The sequence below is a fragment of the Oncorhynchus gorbuscha genome, linkage group LG02 (genome assembly GCF_021184085.1).
Source record: "Oncorhynchus gorbuscha isolate QuinsamMale2020 ecotype Even-year linkage group LG02, OgorEven_v1.0, whole genome shotgun sequence".
Lineage (NCBI taxonomy): Eukaryota > Metazoa > Chordata > Actinopteri > Salmoniformes > Salmonidae > Oncorhynchus > Oncorhynchus gorbuscha.
This window is the reverse complement of record NC_060174.1, coordinates 42,808,287-42,825,595: the sequence shown is the minus strand read 5'-3', so window position 1 is coordinate 42,825,595 and position 17,309 is coordinate 42,808,287. Positions and strand designations below refer to the sequence as shown.

General features: G+C 43.4%; 2 protein-coding genes across 3 annotated transcripts in view; one reads left to right on the top strand and one right to left on the bottom strand.

Moving 5' to 3' along the window:
* eea1 (early endosome antigen 1) overlaps positions 1–12,918 on the top strand; it is a 50,809-nt gene extending 37,891 nt beyond the window's left edge. For both annotated transcript variants that reach the window (XM_046309975.1, XM_046309984.1), the window contains 10 exons: positions 1,513–1,614; positions 1,800–1,994; positions 2,165–2,347; positions 2,892–3,077; positions 5,329–5,460; positions 5,874–6,059; positions 8,286–8,524; positions 9,059–9,179; positions 9,530–9,628; positions 10,095–12,918. In XM_046309975.1, coding sequence (XP_046165931.1) covers positions 1,513–1,614; positions 1,800–1,994; positions 2,165–2,347; positions 2,892–3,077; positions 5,329–5,460; positions 5,874–6,059; positions 8,286–8,524; positions 9,059–9,179; positions 9,530–9,628; positions 10,095–10,217 — 1,566 coding nt within the window. In that variant the 3' untranslated portion in view covers positions 10,218–12,918. The remainder of the gene's footprint in view (positions 1–1,512; positions 1,615–1,799; positions 1,995–2,164; positions 2,348–2,891; positions 3,078–5,328; positions 5,461–5,873; positions 6,060–8,285; positions 8,525–9,058; positions 9,180–9,529; positions 9,629–10,094) is intronic.
* Positions 12,919–15,796: 2,878 nt separating this feature from the next.
* LOC124002517 (pleckstrin homology domain-containing family G member 7-like) overlaps positions 15,797–17,309 on the bottom strand; it is a 48,656-nt gene continuing 47,143 nt past the window's right edge. The window contains exon 17 of the mRNA XM_046309968.1: positions 15,797–16,369. Coding sequence (XP_046165924.1) covers positions 16,265–16,369 — 105 coding nt within the window. The 3' untranslated portion in view covers positions 15,797–16,264. The remainder of the gene's footprint in view (positions 16,370–17,309) is intronic.

Here is a 17,309-nt window from a genome sequence, read left to right as displayed (position 1 = left end):
TTAATGTGGTGTAGTGTGGTAAATCAAATCAAATCAAATTTTATTTGTCACATACACATGGTTAGCAGATGTTAATGCGAGTGTATCGAAATGCTTGTGCTTCTAGTTCCGACAATGCAGTGATAACCAACAAGTAATCTAACTAACAATTCCAAAACTACTGTCTTATACACAGTGTAAGGGGATAAAGAATATGTACATAAGGATATATGAATGAGTGATGGTACAGAGCAGCATACAGTAGATGGTATCGAGTACAGTATATACATATGAGATGAGTATGTAGACAAGTAAACAAAGTGGCATAGTTAAAGTGGCTAGTGATACATGTATTACATAAGGATGCAGTCGATGATGTAGAGTACAGTATATAGGTATGCATATGAGATGAATAATGTAGGGTAAGTAACATTATATAAGGTAGCATTGTTTAAAGTGGCTAGTGATATATTAATTCCCATTATTAAAGTGGCTGGAGTTGGGTCAGTGTCAATGACAGTGTGTTGGCAGCAGCCACTCAATGTTAGTGGTGGCTGTTTAACAGTCTGGTGGCCTTGAGATAGAAGCTGTTTTTCAGTCTCTCGGTCCCAGCTTTGATGCACCTGTACTGACCTCGCCTTCTGGATGATAGTGGGGTAAACAGGCAGTGGCTCGGGTGGTTGATGTCCTCGATGATCTTTATGGCCTTCCTGTAACATCGGGTGGTGTAGGTGTCCTGGAGGGCAGGTAGTTTGCCCCCGGCGATGCGTTTTGCAGACCTCACTACCCTCTGGAGAGCCTTACGGTTGAGGGCGGAGCAGTTGCCGTACCAGGTGGTGATACAGCCCGCCAGGATGCTCTCGATTGTGCATCTGTAGAAGTTTGTGAGTGCTTTTGGTGACAAGCCGAATTTCTTCAGCCTCCTGAGGTTGAAGAGGCGCTGCTGTGCCTTCTTCACGACGCTGTCAGTGTGAGTGGACCAATTCAGTTTGTCTGTGATGTGTATGCCGAGGAACTTAAAACTTGCTACCCTCTCCACTACTGTTCCATCGATGTGGATAGGGGGGTGTTCCCTCTGCTGTTTCCTGAAGTCCACAATCATCTCCTTAGTTTTGTTGACGTTGAGTGTGAGGTTATTTTCCTGACACCACACTCCGAGGGCCCTTACCTCCTCCCTGTAGGCCGTCTCGTCGTTGTTGGTAATCAAGCCTACCACTCCACTGGTAGACCTCCATGTGGAAGGCACAGACAGCAATGTGAAGGAGTCAGGAAGCTACTTGGGCCCATATTCATAAAATGTTACAGAGTGGGAATGCTATTATACTGTAGGATCAGTTTTGCCTTTTTTAGATCATAATGAATAAGATTACATGACCGGATCCGAGATCCACACTCCTACTTTTTAAGGGCCCTTTTCTTATAGAATTGTATTTGTCAGTGTTATCAGCAGAAGTCTCTTAGTCTCTAGGCCAAATCCAACATTAAATATATCTGTGTTAACGTGAAAATGTCTTGAATGTGTTCCTGTTTTAGGAGAAGTCCCATGAGAAGGCCAGACGAGAGCTGCTGAAGGCCACAGAGGCCACCACCAAGGAGATGGCAGAGGTCAAAGGGCAGCTGGATAAGATCAGAGAGGTAAGAAGCCCATAGACATGACTACATGGTCCCATTCATTTTGCACCTGAGCTTGTTCAATAGGAAACCCTTCATTTTTGTTTCAGTTTCAAAATGTTTTGCTATGGTGTGCCCTAATGAACACGACCCAGATACCGATTGTCCATGCTCTCACAATGGGTTATATTTTGTGTCTGCCTTTGCAGGTAGAAAAGGGGCTGAATATGCAGCTGACTGCATTAACAGAGCAACACACCAAGACCCAGGAGGCCCTGAAAGAGAAGGAGAAGGGGGTGCAGCAGCTCCAGGCACAGCTGACGACAGCCCAGGGGTCCTTCAGCCAGGAAAAGAAGAAGCTGGAAAGCCAAGTGACCGAGCTGCAAGGATCACATGCCAAGAAGGTAAGATGACATGCATGCATGCATGCACACACACACACACACACACACACACACACACACACACACACACACACACACACACACACACACACACACACACACACACACACACACACACACACACTTAATTCCATGTATTTTCCATGTTTTGGACTAAATGTGTGTTCCAGGCTGAGGAGGAGGGTCATCTGAGGCAACAGGTGTCAGGCCTCGGCCAGGATTTGATCTCTGAGAGGATCAGGACCACTGCGCTTCAGGAGGTTCTAGAGCAGAGTCAGCAAGGCCTGGTCAAGCTGCAGTCTGACTACTATGGCAAGGAGTCAGAGTTGTCATCTCTCAGACAGGACCTCAAGGTGGGTGGGAGACCATGCAAGCATAGAAATATCCTTACTCGAACGGGAATCCACATTCAATTATATTTCAATGGAGGGAGGTTGGGGTCAGTGGGAGTTAAACAGGAAGAGTCATTGTGTGAGAAGAAAATATGTGAGAAGACAAAGGCAGTTAAGAGGAATCAATGGAGATACCAGAGACCGTGTCAGACCGCATGTACATATTGATCATGATCTGACTCACGTGTCTGCCTAATGGTCTACCAGGACACCGTAGGTGTAGGATCATATAAATCAAAGCCTTTTTGACATAATGCTAATCTAATTTGGAAGTGTGGTATGCTCATAAACCTGTCGAGTGTGTGTGTGTGTGTGTGTGTGTGTGTGTGTGTGTGTGTGTGTGTGTGTGTGTGTGTGTGTGTGTGTGTGTGTGTGTGTGTGTGTGTGTGTGTGTGTGTGTGTGTGTGTGTGTGTGTGTGTGTGTGTGTGTGTGTGTGTGTGTGACCCGTGTTTTCTGTGTGTATGTACTGTATGTGACCCATGCCTGTGTATACTCTCTGTCCAGGCGTCTGAGGAGAGGCTGACCCTGTCCCAGGAGGAGTTATCTGCTAACCGGATCCAGCTGACTGGTCTGGAGGGGCAGGTGCAGGCGGTAAAGGCTGCCAGGGCCTCCCTGGAGCAGGAGCTGGCTAAACGGGACCAGAAGCTTGGCCAGCAGGAGACGGCCCTCAATGACTTGCAGAAACAACAGGTTGATTGATTTTATTTGCACACAGTACATGCAGACCCAGGGTCCTGCTCCAAGGTTCCCCTGTCCTTATAATCATATCGGTTATGAGATCCAGGAGGGAAGACATTATTGTTTCATTTGGGGGTATCCCATTTCGTTTTGTGTAATGAATCTCTTGTTATAATTGTTGTACATCTAATTCCAACCCATAGCCAGAACTAGGGTTGCAAAGCTACCGGTAATTTAGGTCATTATCAGAGACTGTCAATCTATCATCATTTTGGTCATTTATACTTTAATAACTTTTCAAATGTATTCATATATAGTATTCATTTTTTATATCGGTGTCTGTATTGTCCATGAGTTTCTGGTAGATACAGTTTGGCAAAAAAGTATTTAGTCAGCCACCAATTGTGCAAGTTCTCCCACTTAAAAATATGAGAGAGGCCTGTAATTTTCATCATAGGTACACTTCAACTATGACACACAAAATGAGAAAAAGAAATCCAGAAAATCACATTGTAGGATTTTTTATGAATTTATTTGCAAATTATGGTGGAAAATAAGTATTTGGTCAATAACAAAAGTTTATATCAGTACTTTGTTATATACCTTTTGTTGGCAATGACAGAGGTCAAACATTTTCTGTAAGTCTTCACAAGGTTTTCACACACTGTTGCTGATATTTTGGCCCATTCCTACATGCAGATCTCCTCTAGAACAGTGATGTTTTGGGGCTGTTGCTGGGCAACATGGACTTCCAACTCCCTCCAAAGATTTTCTATGGGGTTGAGATCTGGAGACTGGCTAGGCCACTCCAGGACCTTGAAATGCTTCTTACGAAGCCACTCCTTCGTTGCCCGGGCGGTGTGTTTGGGATCATTGTCATGCTGAAAGACCCAGCCACGTTGCATCTTCAATGCCCTTGCTGATGGAAGGAGGTTTTCACTCAAAATCTCACGATACATGGCCCCATTCATTCTTTCCTTTACACGGATCAGTCATCCTGGTCCGTTTGCAGAAAAACAGCCCCAAAGCATGATGTTTCCACTCCCATGCTTCACAGTAGGTATGGTGTTCTTTGAATGCAACTCAGCATTCTTTGTCCTCCAAACACAACGAGTTGAGTTTTTACCAAAAAGGTTTGGTTTCATCTGACCATATGACATTCTCCCAATCATCTTCTGGATCATCCAAATGCTCTCTAGCAAACTTCAGACGGGCCTGGACATGTACTGGCTTAAGCAGGGGGACACGTCTTGCACTGCAGGATTTGAGTCCCTGGCGGCGTAGTGTGTTACTGATGGTAGGCTTTGTTACTTTGGTACCAGCTCTCTGCAGGTCATTCACTAGGTCCCCCCGTGTGGTTCTGGGATTTTTGCTCACCGTTCTTGTGATCATTTTGACCCCACGGGGTGAGATCTTGTGTGGAGCCCCAGATCGAGGGAGATTATCAGTGGTCTTGCATGTCTTCCATTTCCTAATAATTGCTCCCACAGTTGATTTCTTCAAACCAAGCTGCTTACCTATTGCAGATTCAGTCTTCCCAGCCTGGTGCAGGTCTACAATCTTGTTTCTGGTGTCCTTTGACAGCTCTTTGGTCTTGGCCGTAGTGGAGTTTGGAGTGTGACTGTTTGAGTTTGTGGACAGGTGTCTTTTATACTGATAACAAGTTCAAACAGGTGCCATTAATACAGATAACTAGTGAAGGACAGATGAACCTCTTAAAGAAGAAGTTACAGGTTTGTGAGAGCCAGAAATCTTGCTTGTTTGTAGGTGACCAAATACTTATTTTCCACCATCATTTGCAAATGAATTCATAAAAAATCCTACAATGTGATTTTCTGGATTTTTCTTTCTCATTTTGTCTGTCATAGTTGAAGTGTACCTATGATGAAAATTACAGGTCTCTCTCATCTTTTTAAGTGGGAGAACTTGCACAATTGGTGGCTGACTAAATATTTTTTTGCCCCACTGTAGGAGCATGTTTTAAAGCTTGCCATGCCATTTTTACAATTTTAAAATCATATGTAATTCTTTCATATTTTACATGTGATAAAGGCAAGATAGCGGGCCAGAGATGATTTCAGACACCTGTGATAATCTGAAGTAACCAAAGGGGAATAAAATCCTTGAAAGATACCAAAATTCTGTTACTTTAAACTTAGAAACTTTTCAGTAATATACCCTCCCTTTGCAACCCTAGTCACAGCATCATGTTATGGGGACTTTGATCAATCTCTGATGCCATCCCACCCCCTCCCCCACCTAGGGTATGACGCAGGAGGAGCTGCAGAAGGAGAGGAGCAGAGCAGAGGAGCTGAGCCAGACTAAGGCTGCCCTGGAGAAGGACACAACCAGACTGGGCTCTGAGCTGAAGGCACTCGGGGAGAGGAGTGACAAGGTGAGGCCCTCCTTAGGATGATGCATTTATTAATCCCTTATTTTGCTTTACGGAGTGGTCCTCGATCTGGGATCATTGAACAGGTCACAGGTATAGTCACTCCATTGAGTGAAATGGGGAGGGGTTGATTCTGAATTGAGCCAACTGAATACCATATCAACCCCTATCCTCCAGGTACTCCTATAGATCTAAGATGATTGGATAGGTGTTAGCAAAATCGCCACAATTCCACCTGACCTCTGAGGACAAGATGGAACTGCTATCATATTGCTTATACAAGTGGTCCCCAACCAGGGGTACTTGGCCTATCCATAAGGGGTACTCATGAGACCATAGGTCTACTGGTGGTACAGTAACCAAAAAAGGTTGGGAACCTCTGGCTTACACCTATCCATTTCACCCTCTCCCCCCAGGAGTTGATGGAGCTGCGGGAAGCCAAACAACTGTTGATCCAGCAGAAGCTGGAGATGCAGGGCCGGGTGGAAGAGGTGCAGGCAGCCCTGGAGCAGGAGAAGACCCTGCACCAGGCCACCAGAGACGGTGTTACCCAGAGAGAGGAGAAGCTACGGGCAGAGACCCAGGAGATCCAGGCCCAGCTGGTACGCTGAGTCGCTCACCAACCTAATAATTCAGACCTTGACTTTTTCCACATTTTGTTACGGAAATTCTAAAATTTCCCCTCAATCTACAAACAATGTCCCATAATGACAAAGCAAAAACAAGTAAAAAAAATATATATAATAATTCAAAAGAACTACAACTACACTGAAATATTACATTTACATAAGTATTCAGACCTTTTTTTTACTCAGTGCTTTGTTGAAGCACCTTTTGCAGCGATTACAGCCTTGAGTCTTCTTGGGTATGAAACTACAAGCTTGGCACTCCTGTATTTGGGGAGTTTCTCCATTCTTCTCTGTAGATCTTTTCTTTTTTTCTCTCTTTAAATTTCTTTTTTTTACCCCTTTTTCTCCCCAATTTCATGGTATCCAATCGTTGTAGTAGCTACTATCTTGTCTCATCGCTACAACTCCCGTACGGGCTCGGGAGAGACGAAGGTTGAAAGTCATGCGTCCTCCGATACACAACCCAACCAAGCCGCACTGCTTCTTAACACAGTGTGCATCCAACCCGGAAGCCAGCCGCACCAATGCGCCGGAGGAAACACTGTGCACCTGGCCACCTTGGCTAGCGCACACCGCGCCCAGCCCATCACAGGAGTCGCTGGTGCGCGATGAGACAAGGACATCCCTAACCCGGGCGTCGCCCCACGGACCTCCCGGTCGCGGCCGGTTACGACAGAGCCTGGGCGCGAACCCAGGGACTCTGATGGCACAGCTGGCGCTGCAGTACAACACCCTTAACCACTGCGCCACCCGGGAGGCCCTCTGTAGATCCTTTCAAGCTCTGTCAGGTTGGATGGGAGTGTTGCTGCACAGCTATTTTCAGGTCTCTCCAGAGATGTTCGATGTGGTTCAAGTCCGGGCTCTGGCTGGGCCACTCAAGGTCTTTCAGAGACCTGTCCCGAAGCTACTCCTGTGTTGTGTGCTTAGAGTCGTTGTCCTGTTGGAAGGTGAAACTTGGACCCAGTCTAAGGTCCTGAGTGCTGTGGAGCAGGTTTTCATCAAGGATCTCTCTGTACTTTGCTCCGTTCAAATTTCCCTCTATCCTGACTAGTCTCCCAGTCCCTACCATTGAAAATAATCCCCACAGCATGATGCTGCCACCACCATGCTTCACCGTAGGGATGGTGCCAGGTTTCCTCCAGACGTGACACTTGGCATTCAGGCCAAAGAGTTCAATCTTGGTTTCATCAGACCAGATAATCTGGTTTCTCATGGTCTGAGAGTCCTTTAGATGCCTTTTGGAAAACTCCAAGCGGCTGTCATGTGCCTTTTACTGAGGAGTGGCTTCCGTCTGGTCGCTCTACCATAAAGGCCTGATTGTTGTCCTTCTGGAAGTTCTTGGTCACCTCCCTGACCAAGGCCCTTCTCCCCCGATTGCTCATTTTGGCCGGGCGGCCAGCTCTAGGAAGAGTCTTGGTGGTTCCAAACTTCTTCCATTTAAGAATGATGGAGGCCACTGTGTTCTTGGGGACCTTAAATGCTGCAGAACTTTTTTGGTACCCTTCCCCAGATCTGTGCCTCAACACACAACCCTGTCCGTACCGGAGCGGATCGGAAAATTCCTTTGACCTCATGGTTTGGTTTTTACTCTGACTTGCACTGTCAACTGTGGGACCTTTATATAGACAGATGTGTGCCTTTCCAAATCATGTCCAATCAATTTAATTTACAACAGGTGGTAAATCAAGTTGTAGAAACATCTCAAAGATGATCAATGGAAACAGGATGCACCTGAGCTCAACTTCGAGTCTCATAGCAAAGGGTCTGAATGCACATCTAAATAAAGTATTTGTTTTACATTTTTAATACATTTGCAAAAATATCTAAAAAACAGTTTTTGCTTTGTCATTATTGGGTATTGTGTGTAGATTGATGAGCAAAAAATGTATTGAATCAAATTTAGAATAAGGCTGTAAGGTAACAAAATGTGGGAATAGTGAAGGGGTCTGAATACTTTCTGAATGCACTGTACATGTGTTGATTGACATTTTAATGCTATTTGCTGGTGGAAATGTATCATATGTACAGTCGCTCTACTAACAGAAAACACACACCAGCCCTTAGTGCTTTTACGTGCTGTGTTTCACTGTGTGATGGTGTCTTTTAGGTATCGTCACTCAGATGTGTTGTAAGAGCTCCTGTAGGTGTGGCTTTTCTCCTCTAGACTTCTAAATACCCTGTTCTCCCTCGCCTCCCCAGGCATCAGAGCGTAATGCTCATGAGGGGCAGGCGAAGCGGGGAGAGGAGGCGGAGGCGCGGCTGGGCCTGCAGGTGACGGCGCTCAACGAGAACGTGGCCACGCTGAAGAGGGAGTGGCAGGGGAGTCAGCGGCACTGCGGCGAGCTGGAGAAGCAGACGGATGAACTGCGGGGCGAGATCGCTGTGCTGGAGGCCACTGTGCAGAACAACCAGGACGAGAGGCGCGCGCTGCTGGAGAGGTGAGAGAGAGGGTAGTGGGTGTGAAGTTGTCTCCAGAATTACTGTGTGGTGTGTTTATCAGAAACTACCTTGAAGCAGGAAATCGCCTAAATCTACCTGTGTGGGTGTCTTCGAAACAAAGGGCAAGTTGGCTGGTTTTTTAAATGTTTTTTTTAACTAGACAAGTCCGTTAAGAACAAATTCTTATTTCGAATGGCGGCCTGGGTGACAGTGGGTTTAACTGCCTTGTTCAGGGGCAGAACGACAGATATTTACCTTGTCAGCTCGGGGATTCGATCCAGCAACCTTTCGGTTACCGGCCCAACACTCTAACCACTAGGCATCCTGACACCTTGCAGGATAGGCTAATTGATTTCCGGTAGTTTGACTGCTAGAAGTCGTGCCGTCATTATAACCTCCCGGTGATGCAATAGAAATTGCTTTGGAGGTGACTAGTGCTTTGATTTATTTTATCTCGCTCTCCCTCTTTTTCTCTCCTCCTATGGTAGCTTTTAGCCTTCAATCATTTTGACTCTGTTATGGCTGTGTTTCAGGTGTGTGAAGGGTGAGGGGGAGATGGAGAAACTGCAGGCCAAAGTAGTGGAGATGAGGAGGAAACTGGATGATACGACAGCTGCCATGCAGGAGCTGGGCAGAGAAAACCAGTCACTACAGGTAACAATACAAGATACGTAACACCACGTTACGCACCTATTAGGACTTGAGATGCATCGTTCTTTATGACCTGTAGCTGAACTCTGTCTTTATTAAGCACAATACGGAGTCCACATCCATGGAGTCTAATGACCAATCATTACGTAATTGTATTCATCTCATTTAATCGGCTGTTATCGAGTTATGGATGACACAATAGACGGCGCCGCGCTGCGGCTTCGAACTCTGTAGGACGAATAGCTCGTCAATAGAGCTGTGTGTGTTGGGAGTGTGCATGCGTGTTAGTGGAGCTTGTTTTCATGCTGTGTGTATGCAGGTGCTCTAACCCCTCTCCTTGTCCCCGTCTGTAGATAAAGCAGTCACAGTCTCTGACCAGGAAGTGGGCAGAGGACCACGAGGTACAGAACTGCATGGACTGTGGGAAGGGCTTCTCTCTCGCCATTAGGAAGGTGAGTTGTACTACACGGCGGTCTGTTCATTTGGGTTGTGTTCATGAGGGCAGATTTTTTGCAACAGGAATGTTTAGCATCAAAGTATTCATGTTTCTTAATGGACAAGTTCAGGTAGTCCCTCTCTGTTTCAGTTCATTTTCTTCTGTTTGCTACCTTATGAACGAACACGACCATTGTAAATGTTGGAGGAGCCACAAAGGAATTCACAAAAGTGTTAACTGCTGTGCAGAGCCGTGGTTGAATGATAACGCTCCCAACACATGTACAAATCTCCTCACCAGTGACCGGTGTTCAATCCCCCTGTCCACCCTTCCCACTATTTCTCCCTCTTACCTCGGTGTCTTTCTGATTTCCGAACTGTCTCGATAAAGTTCAAATACATAGAGAACAAAATAGTCGGCATAGCCTGACTGCCCATCCTCCTAACTGACTCTCTACTCCCAACTCTGACTCCCCCTTGCAGCACCACTGCAGACACTGTGGCAACATCTTCTGTGCAGAGTGCTCCGCCAAGAACGCCCTCATACCCTCATCCAAGAAGCCTGTGCGGGTTTGTGAAACATGCTTCGAAGATCTCCAGGCCTGACACCCCCCCCCCCCAGTAGCCCAGCAACAGCATGTCTCATGATGTCCATTTTTTATGTGCATTCATCTGGACTGAGGAACCAACACCAGTCTGTCTCTCTGTGAACCCCATTGGACCATGTGAAGCAAACATACCTACTGAGCTTTGGAGAGGAGTAACCTGGTGATGGGAGTGCAGAAGAAGTGACCAGTCACTATAGGTGCCGATGGAGGTCACACAAGATGGGAACATAATGAAAGAAGCACTGCAGACATTTCTGAGCTATGTGATGGAATAGGCCACATCTGTATAGTGCCTTTGCTGCTCCTGACCTGAAGTCGACATGTCAGTCGGTCGGACAGAGTATGGTAACAGGGAGAGCTCAACAGCACCATCCATTACTCCACACATCTAGCTAGAACGGCGGCCATCTTGGTTTGGCATTGTTTTCATCTTGAGCATTAACAAGACAGTTGACTGTAAGTTGGGTCTTGAAGGGTTGTACCGACTAACGGGTTAAGTTAACGAAAGGATATAGTTACCTTGAAAGGTGGAAAGCAGTGGTTCTTTGTTTTAGAAGTATCTTGTTCACGACCAAAGAATGTCTAACTGGAGGAGTCCAACAGTCCTGAGAGATGGCCATGATATGAAGCTAAATGGAATGCCTGGATTTTTCATACCTTTTATTTCTTTTCAATTACTTTTTAAATCTAGCTGAAAGCTTTGACTCATAAGGTCATACATTTTTATCAAGAATTCAGACATGCTTGATATACATCAGAATGTTTCATTTTTTTTTCAATGCTGCTCATATATCTACAAAATGGAAATGACTTGTTTTTGTTTTTCACTGTCCACGTGGTTGGTTGCATGTGCTTTTTCTGTCGCCTGTATCCCATTCAACATCATGACTACTGCAGGGGCTGTGTGTGCTCTGCTTTGAAGCAGCAGCAATAACTGTCCACGTGTATCTGGTGTGTGTGTGTGTATGTGGTGCTTTAGGAATGAATGTGTATCAGTATGTGTAGGGGCTGCAGTGTTGTCAGTCTGCATGGTGACTGTTTAAACCTTCTCTTTAAGACACTTTTGTACATGTCAATGTTGATTTACACTAATTGCTAACTCTTTACAACCCGTCAAAAACAGCACTGATAACACTTTTAAAAAATCTGGTCCTCATTCAAGTATTTTTTTGGTGATTCTCATGAAACTAGTCATCTGTAGCAAATATCAACTATCATTCTGAAGACAAAGTCCAGTTTTTGGCAGTCTTATTTGAAATAGTTTTCACCCCAAATTCTCATTACCGAAATGCATCTGTATTCAATTCTGAGGTAATTTTATACTAGTTGAAGTGGACATGTTTCATTACCATAACACTTAAGTTTCTGTAAAAACTCTTAAATGTTTTTAAATAAACTTTTATTCACTCATGATGCATCATCTTAAGCAGGGTTTCCCAAAGTCGGTCCTGGGGCCACGCCCCGGGTGCACGTTTTGGTTTTTGTCCTAGCACTATACAGCTGATTTGAAATAATCAAAGCAAACGAGCTCCCAGAAAAATCAGAACCATTACCTTAAACATGTAGGCATGAATGGGCTTTAGTGATGTGGTCAATTGTTTGATGACTCATAATGGCTAAGGGCCTCATTACCAAAACAAATGTCTCAATAAATATGGGGTGTAAAAACCCTGTTTAAATTACTTTTAAGCCACGATCATCAGTTTGTGTTTCAGCAAAGAGCAACCCCACCACAAAGGAGAATATCCCCAATTTTGACGTGTTCCTGTTTTTCACACTTACCTATACTGTTGTTTAATATCCCAAGACAGTTGTCGTTGCACGTTTTTAGATGCTTTATAGGCATATTGTGTTATGCCGTTTGCCCATAGGATCCCATTCAATCCAAAGATACATCTTTAATAAAATGTACAACCACAAATATCCACGTCCAAATACACCAATATTACCTGTAAAAGACCTTGGAGAAGTATTTTTTTGCAGTTACGTTTAAGTCCGCTTTTGAAAATGCATGCATATAATTACAGTACTTATATTGAAATAAGTGCTATTTTAGTACTATGCAAGGATTATTTGGGATTAACAAATGATGAAACTGATTTGTTGGGTTACTGAATCTCTGGTAGAGATCAGTACAGGTTTTTCAATGGCAAATTATGCAACACTAATTTCCGAAACGCGGAAATATTAGGACACATTTATGCAATTGTGTCTTAATCTGATGTGTACGTAAAAGAAATAAAACAATTTGAATGTATACAAAATGTATTGATTCAAAAAGGTTGTTACTGTAATATTTCCCGAAATACATTTTAAATGTTTAACTCAGGCCTTTTCATTAGCGAAGCAATGGTAAAAATATTATACATTTATTTGTTTTACTTTTTGGGAGTTTAAAAAGTGTTGCGGTAATGAAAATTGTTGCATTGGTAGTTGTAAAACGCATTATCTGATCAAAAAACAAGACTAATTATGAGATAGGAAAGTACATGTCCTCTTGGATCACCGAGATTAGGATATTTATTTTTTAAATGTCAGTTTCATGAGAATGACCTTAACAGTGCCTTCAGAAAGTATTCACACCCCTTGGGATTTTCCACATTTTGTTGTGTTATAAAGTGGGTTTAAAATATTTATTTGTATTTTTTTGTCAACGATCTGTCAAAGTGGAAGTAAAATTCTAACGTATGTAAAAACAATTATGAAAAATAAAACTCTTACATAAGTAAAGAACCCTGAGTCAATACATGTTAGATTCACCTTTGGCAGCGAGTAAAGCTGTGAGTCTTTCTGGGCAAGTCTCTACGAGTGTTACACACCTGAATTGTATAATATTTGCTCATTGTTCTTTTAAAAATGATTCAAGCTCTGTCAAGTTGGTTGTTGATCATTGCTAGACTGCCAATTTAAGTCAAAACTGTAACTAGGCCACACAGGAACACTCAATGTCGTCTTGGTAAGGAACTCTGTATATTTAGCCTGGTGTTTTAGGTTATCGTCCTGCTGAAAGGTGAATGTCTTCCAGTGTCTGTTGGAAAGCAGACAACTAGGTTTTCCTCTCGGATTTTGCCTGTGCTTAGCTTTATTCCATTATATTTGTATCCTAAAAAAAAACTCCCTAGTCCTTGCCGAAGATTAGCATACCCATAACATGATGCAGCCACCACCATGCTTGAAAATATGAAGAATGGTACTCAGTGATGCATTGTTTGATTTGCCCCGAACATAACACTTTGTATTCAGGACAAAGTTAAGTAAAACTGCAAAACATGTGGCAAATAAATTAAGTCCCTTATTGCCAAACAGGATGCATGTTTTGGAATGCATTTATTCTGTACAGGCTGGCTTTTCACTCTGTCATTCAGGTTAGTATTGTGGAGTAACTGCAATGTGGATGATCCATCCTCAGTTTATCACCGCCATTAAACTCACTGTTTTAAAGTCACTTTCCTTCCTCTCCAGAAACAGAGTTAGACCCGTACTCTGTAGTGACGGGGTATATTGATGCACCATCCAAAGTGGAATTCATAACTTCACCATACTCAACGGAATATTCAATGTCGGCTTTATTTTTTATCCATCTACCAAATAGGTGTCCTTTATTGCGAGGCATTGGAAAACCACCCCGGTCCTTGTGGTTGAATCTGTGTTTGAAATTCACTGCTCAACTGGGGTCCTCACTGATAATTGTATGTGTGGGGTACAGAGATGAGGCAGTCATTCAAAAATCATGTTAAACACATTGTACACAGAGACCATGCAACTTATGGAAATGGTTAAGCACATTTGTACTCCTTAACTTATTTAGGCTTGCCATAACAAAGGTTTGAATACTTGACATTTCAGCTTGTAATTTTTAAAAACCTAATTCCACTTTGAAATGGGGTATCGTGTGTAGGCCCGTGATTAACTAAATACATTTTAAATTTAGGCTGTAACACAATGTAGAAAGTCATGGTTTGTGAATATTTTCTGAAGGCACTGTACTGATTAACTGCTCCTGCACTGTCTGGTCAATCCACAGTAAATGATAAAGGCTCTTAGTTGAAAGACTGCCATGTTATTGTGAGTGACTTGGTCAGCTGTCTGGCTTGCTGTATGCCTACATGTCTGGCTAGCAGATGGGCTGGCTGTCCATCTAGCTCAGGGTTTCCCAATCCCCCCCGGACTGTCTGGCTAGCTGTGTCTGCCTAGCTGTGTCTGGCTGTGTCTGCCTAGCTGTGTCTGCCTAGCTGTCTTTGAAGGCCTGAACACCTTTTTCTTTCAATGCCAGTCCTCCCTTTACTCTGGGTTCAAGAGGTCATTCTCAAACACTTGGCATTGTACCAAATCATTTTGATCAAGTAGACTCCTGTGTCGTTAGCATCCATTTCTGCATTACATTGGTTTAGTCTACCTCAGATTGGCACAGGCACTTAAATAGCACTATGGTTAACCTGAAAGATTCTTATTTCCCTGTTGTTCAGATCAGGTTTCTCAGCTTGCTGGATGCATTTAATATTGTGGATGTCACGAAGGCCAAGAGATTTGCGGTCTTGGCTGCGCCTCATTATATTCTGTGTTAAGAGCCGTTACAGGCGCCGCCTGTGCCAAGTATCTGCCCACTAACTCCACCCTTATAGTTGAGAAGTGGTCACCAACCCTGGTCCTGGAGAGGGCTACAAGGTTAGTGCAGGCTTTTGTTCCAGCACTAATACCTCGTTCATAGCAACTGCTCATCAATACTTTAAATTGAAGCGGGTGTTTCAGTGCTCGGCTGGAGCAAAAACCTGCCCCTCTAACTCTGTCATAGGGTTTACCATCTTATTGTACAACATTGTCACCTAGTAATTATCTTTGTAAAATGTTAACACTTGCGTGTGTATAAAGAAGCGTTCGACAAATGTAACGTAAAAAAAAGATGCCACTAATCTGGCTTGTTTCACGTGGATGCCGGCCGTCGTCATGCATGATATCGATTGTCTTGAGTTCATTCCTCGTCCACTTGAGGATATCATAGCACCGTTTTATATACTTTAGAAATTCGTCCTTCCTCATTTCCTTCAGGTAAGCACAAATCTAAGTGGATGGATAGATGAAATGAAGGTTAACTCACTTCCACCGATCTGTAACTTCAAGGAAGGATACATTTCTGGTGTATTGCAACAGGGCCCCGTGTGTAGCGTTTGTGCCTGAAAGAGTCACGTTACCCTGCATTCGTCAACCAATGGTTGCGTGCCATGTCAGACTGACATGTAAAATATCTATTCAGGCATTGTAAGATCTGTCATGCATCAGCAACGTCTAAGCTCTGAAACGCAGTCCTTGTTTGTCATGGTGACCGTCGGGAACCCTGTGTTCCCTTGGACCACCTGTCCTGGAAGAAGGGATGTGCGTCTGATTAAGGAAAGACATAATTTTCCATCATGACTAAATAAAAGGGCTCTGTATTTTCCTGTGTGTGTGTGTGTACCAGTGTGTTAACTAGTTCTATGATTTTTCACCCACTGGGGTAATAATGACGTGGGTCAGTTGTACTGTTAGCCATAGACACATTACCACAGTTTGAGTGAATGTATTCAACACAGGGCAAAATCATAATTTCTCATTATCAACAATTTATTGTCATCTTAAGGTACCACAATGCACTTTCAAAGCAAACATGAATTTGACAAATTATCCTGCTAATACTTTACAACGGCTTAGGCGGAGACACAGTAGTAGTCCTTGTCTAGGGCAGTGGTCACCAACCCTGGTGCTGGAGAAATTCACCAGGAGTGCTGGTTTTCATTCCAGCACCTGATTAAACTAATCAAAGGTCTCGACAACTAGCTAGTTTAAATCAAGTGCATTTGTGCTGGTATGTACTTAGAACCTGCATATGTATACCCCTTTCACACTACATCCAAACTGGGCTGGCCTGGTTACATATTCACCACAATTCTAGAACTCTGCTAGATAGGACAGTGTGAAAAGAAAATCTTAGCCACCTATGGTTCAGGACCTATAGTGGGAGGCCCCAGAAGCAGTATTTGTGGTCCCCGGTTGTAGTGAACGTCAGATGGCTCAGATCTGGGAGGACTCTACCCACAGTGAGGAGCTCTTCACCCGAGGAGGCTGCTGAGAATTCAGTGTCGTCACTGCACCCTCTATCTCTGACATCCACACCCTCTGGAAAGGAACACATTTTTGTAGTTTGTTTATTGTTCCCATTTCAACAGTGTTTTGTAATTTTTTAAAAATCGTGTGTTGAGACCTTTTGAGGATACTTGGCTCACTAACTCATGCCTGGGGTTGCAAAGCGACCAGTAATTTTGTTAGGTTGCCATAGATTGTTAATTATCGTAACTTTGGTCATTTATACTTGAATAACTTTATTTTATTGTATGTATTAATATGGACAAAGAAATATACGAGTTTCTAGTAGATAGACCAGATGGTTCAAGAGAAAAAAAGCCTAATTAATAAAAAATAAAAAGCATCAAATGGGATTATTTTCAATGCTAAAACATTGATAAATACATGGACATAAATGATATTTCATGGATTCACTATGCCCAGATTCAGACCAGAGAGTGATGCGCTTGTAAATGGAGAGTTCGTTTTTATGCACTTCTCTCTATGCGTATTCTGACCTTGAATTTAAGTATGAAAATAGCATGCTATTCGTTTGCGGTGGAGATCTAAGAAATTAAAAGGTGTGGCGGAGGTATTTTGACCTCTTCTTAATTCCACCACGAATGAGGTTGAGCGAACCTGCCCTATCTAAGTGGAAAAAGCGTATTTGTTTCAATACAAATAACAGCATTCTCCACGCACTGCGATTTAATGAGAAGAGCTAGGTAAATGAGAAGAGCTAGGTAAATGAGAAGAGCTAGGTAAATGAGTAATCCATTTGGAGATGATTTTTCCTTATGATCCCTGGAGATGAATGTGAAAACAGCCATATGGAAGCAAACTGAAAATCAGAACATGTATTTGCAGCCCCTTTTCCACAACGAAATAGCCTATAAATAGCCGTGTCGTTATTCAGAATTGTGTCAATTTGATGTCTGCGCTTTAGAATGTTTTAATTATAGCCTATATTTTCAGTTTTATTTGACAATTTGTA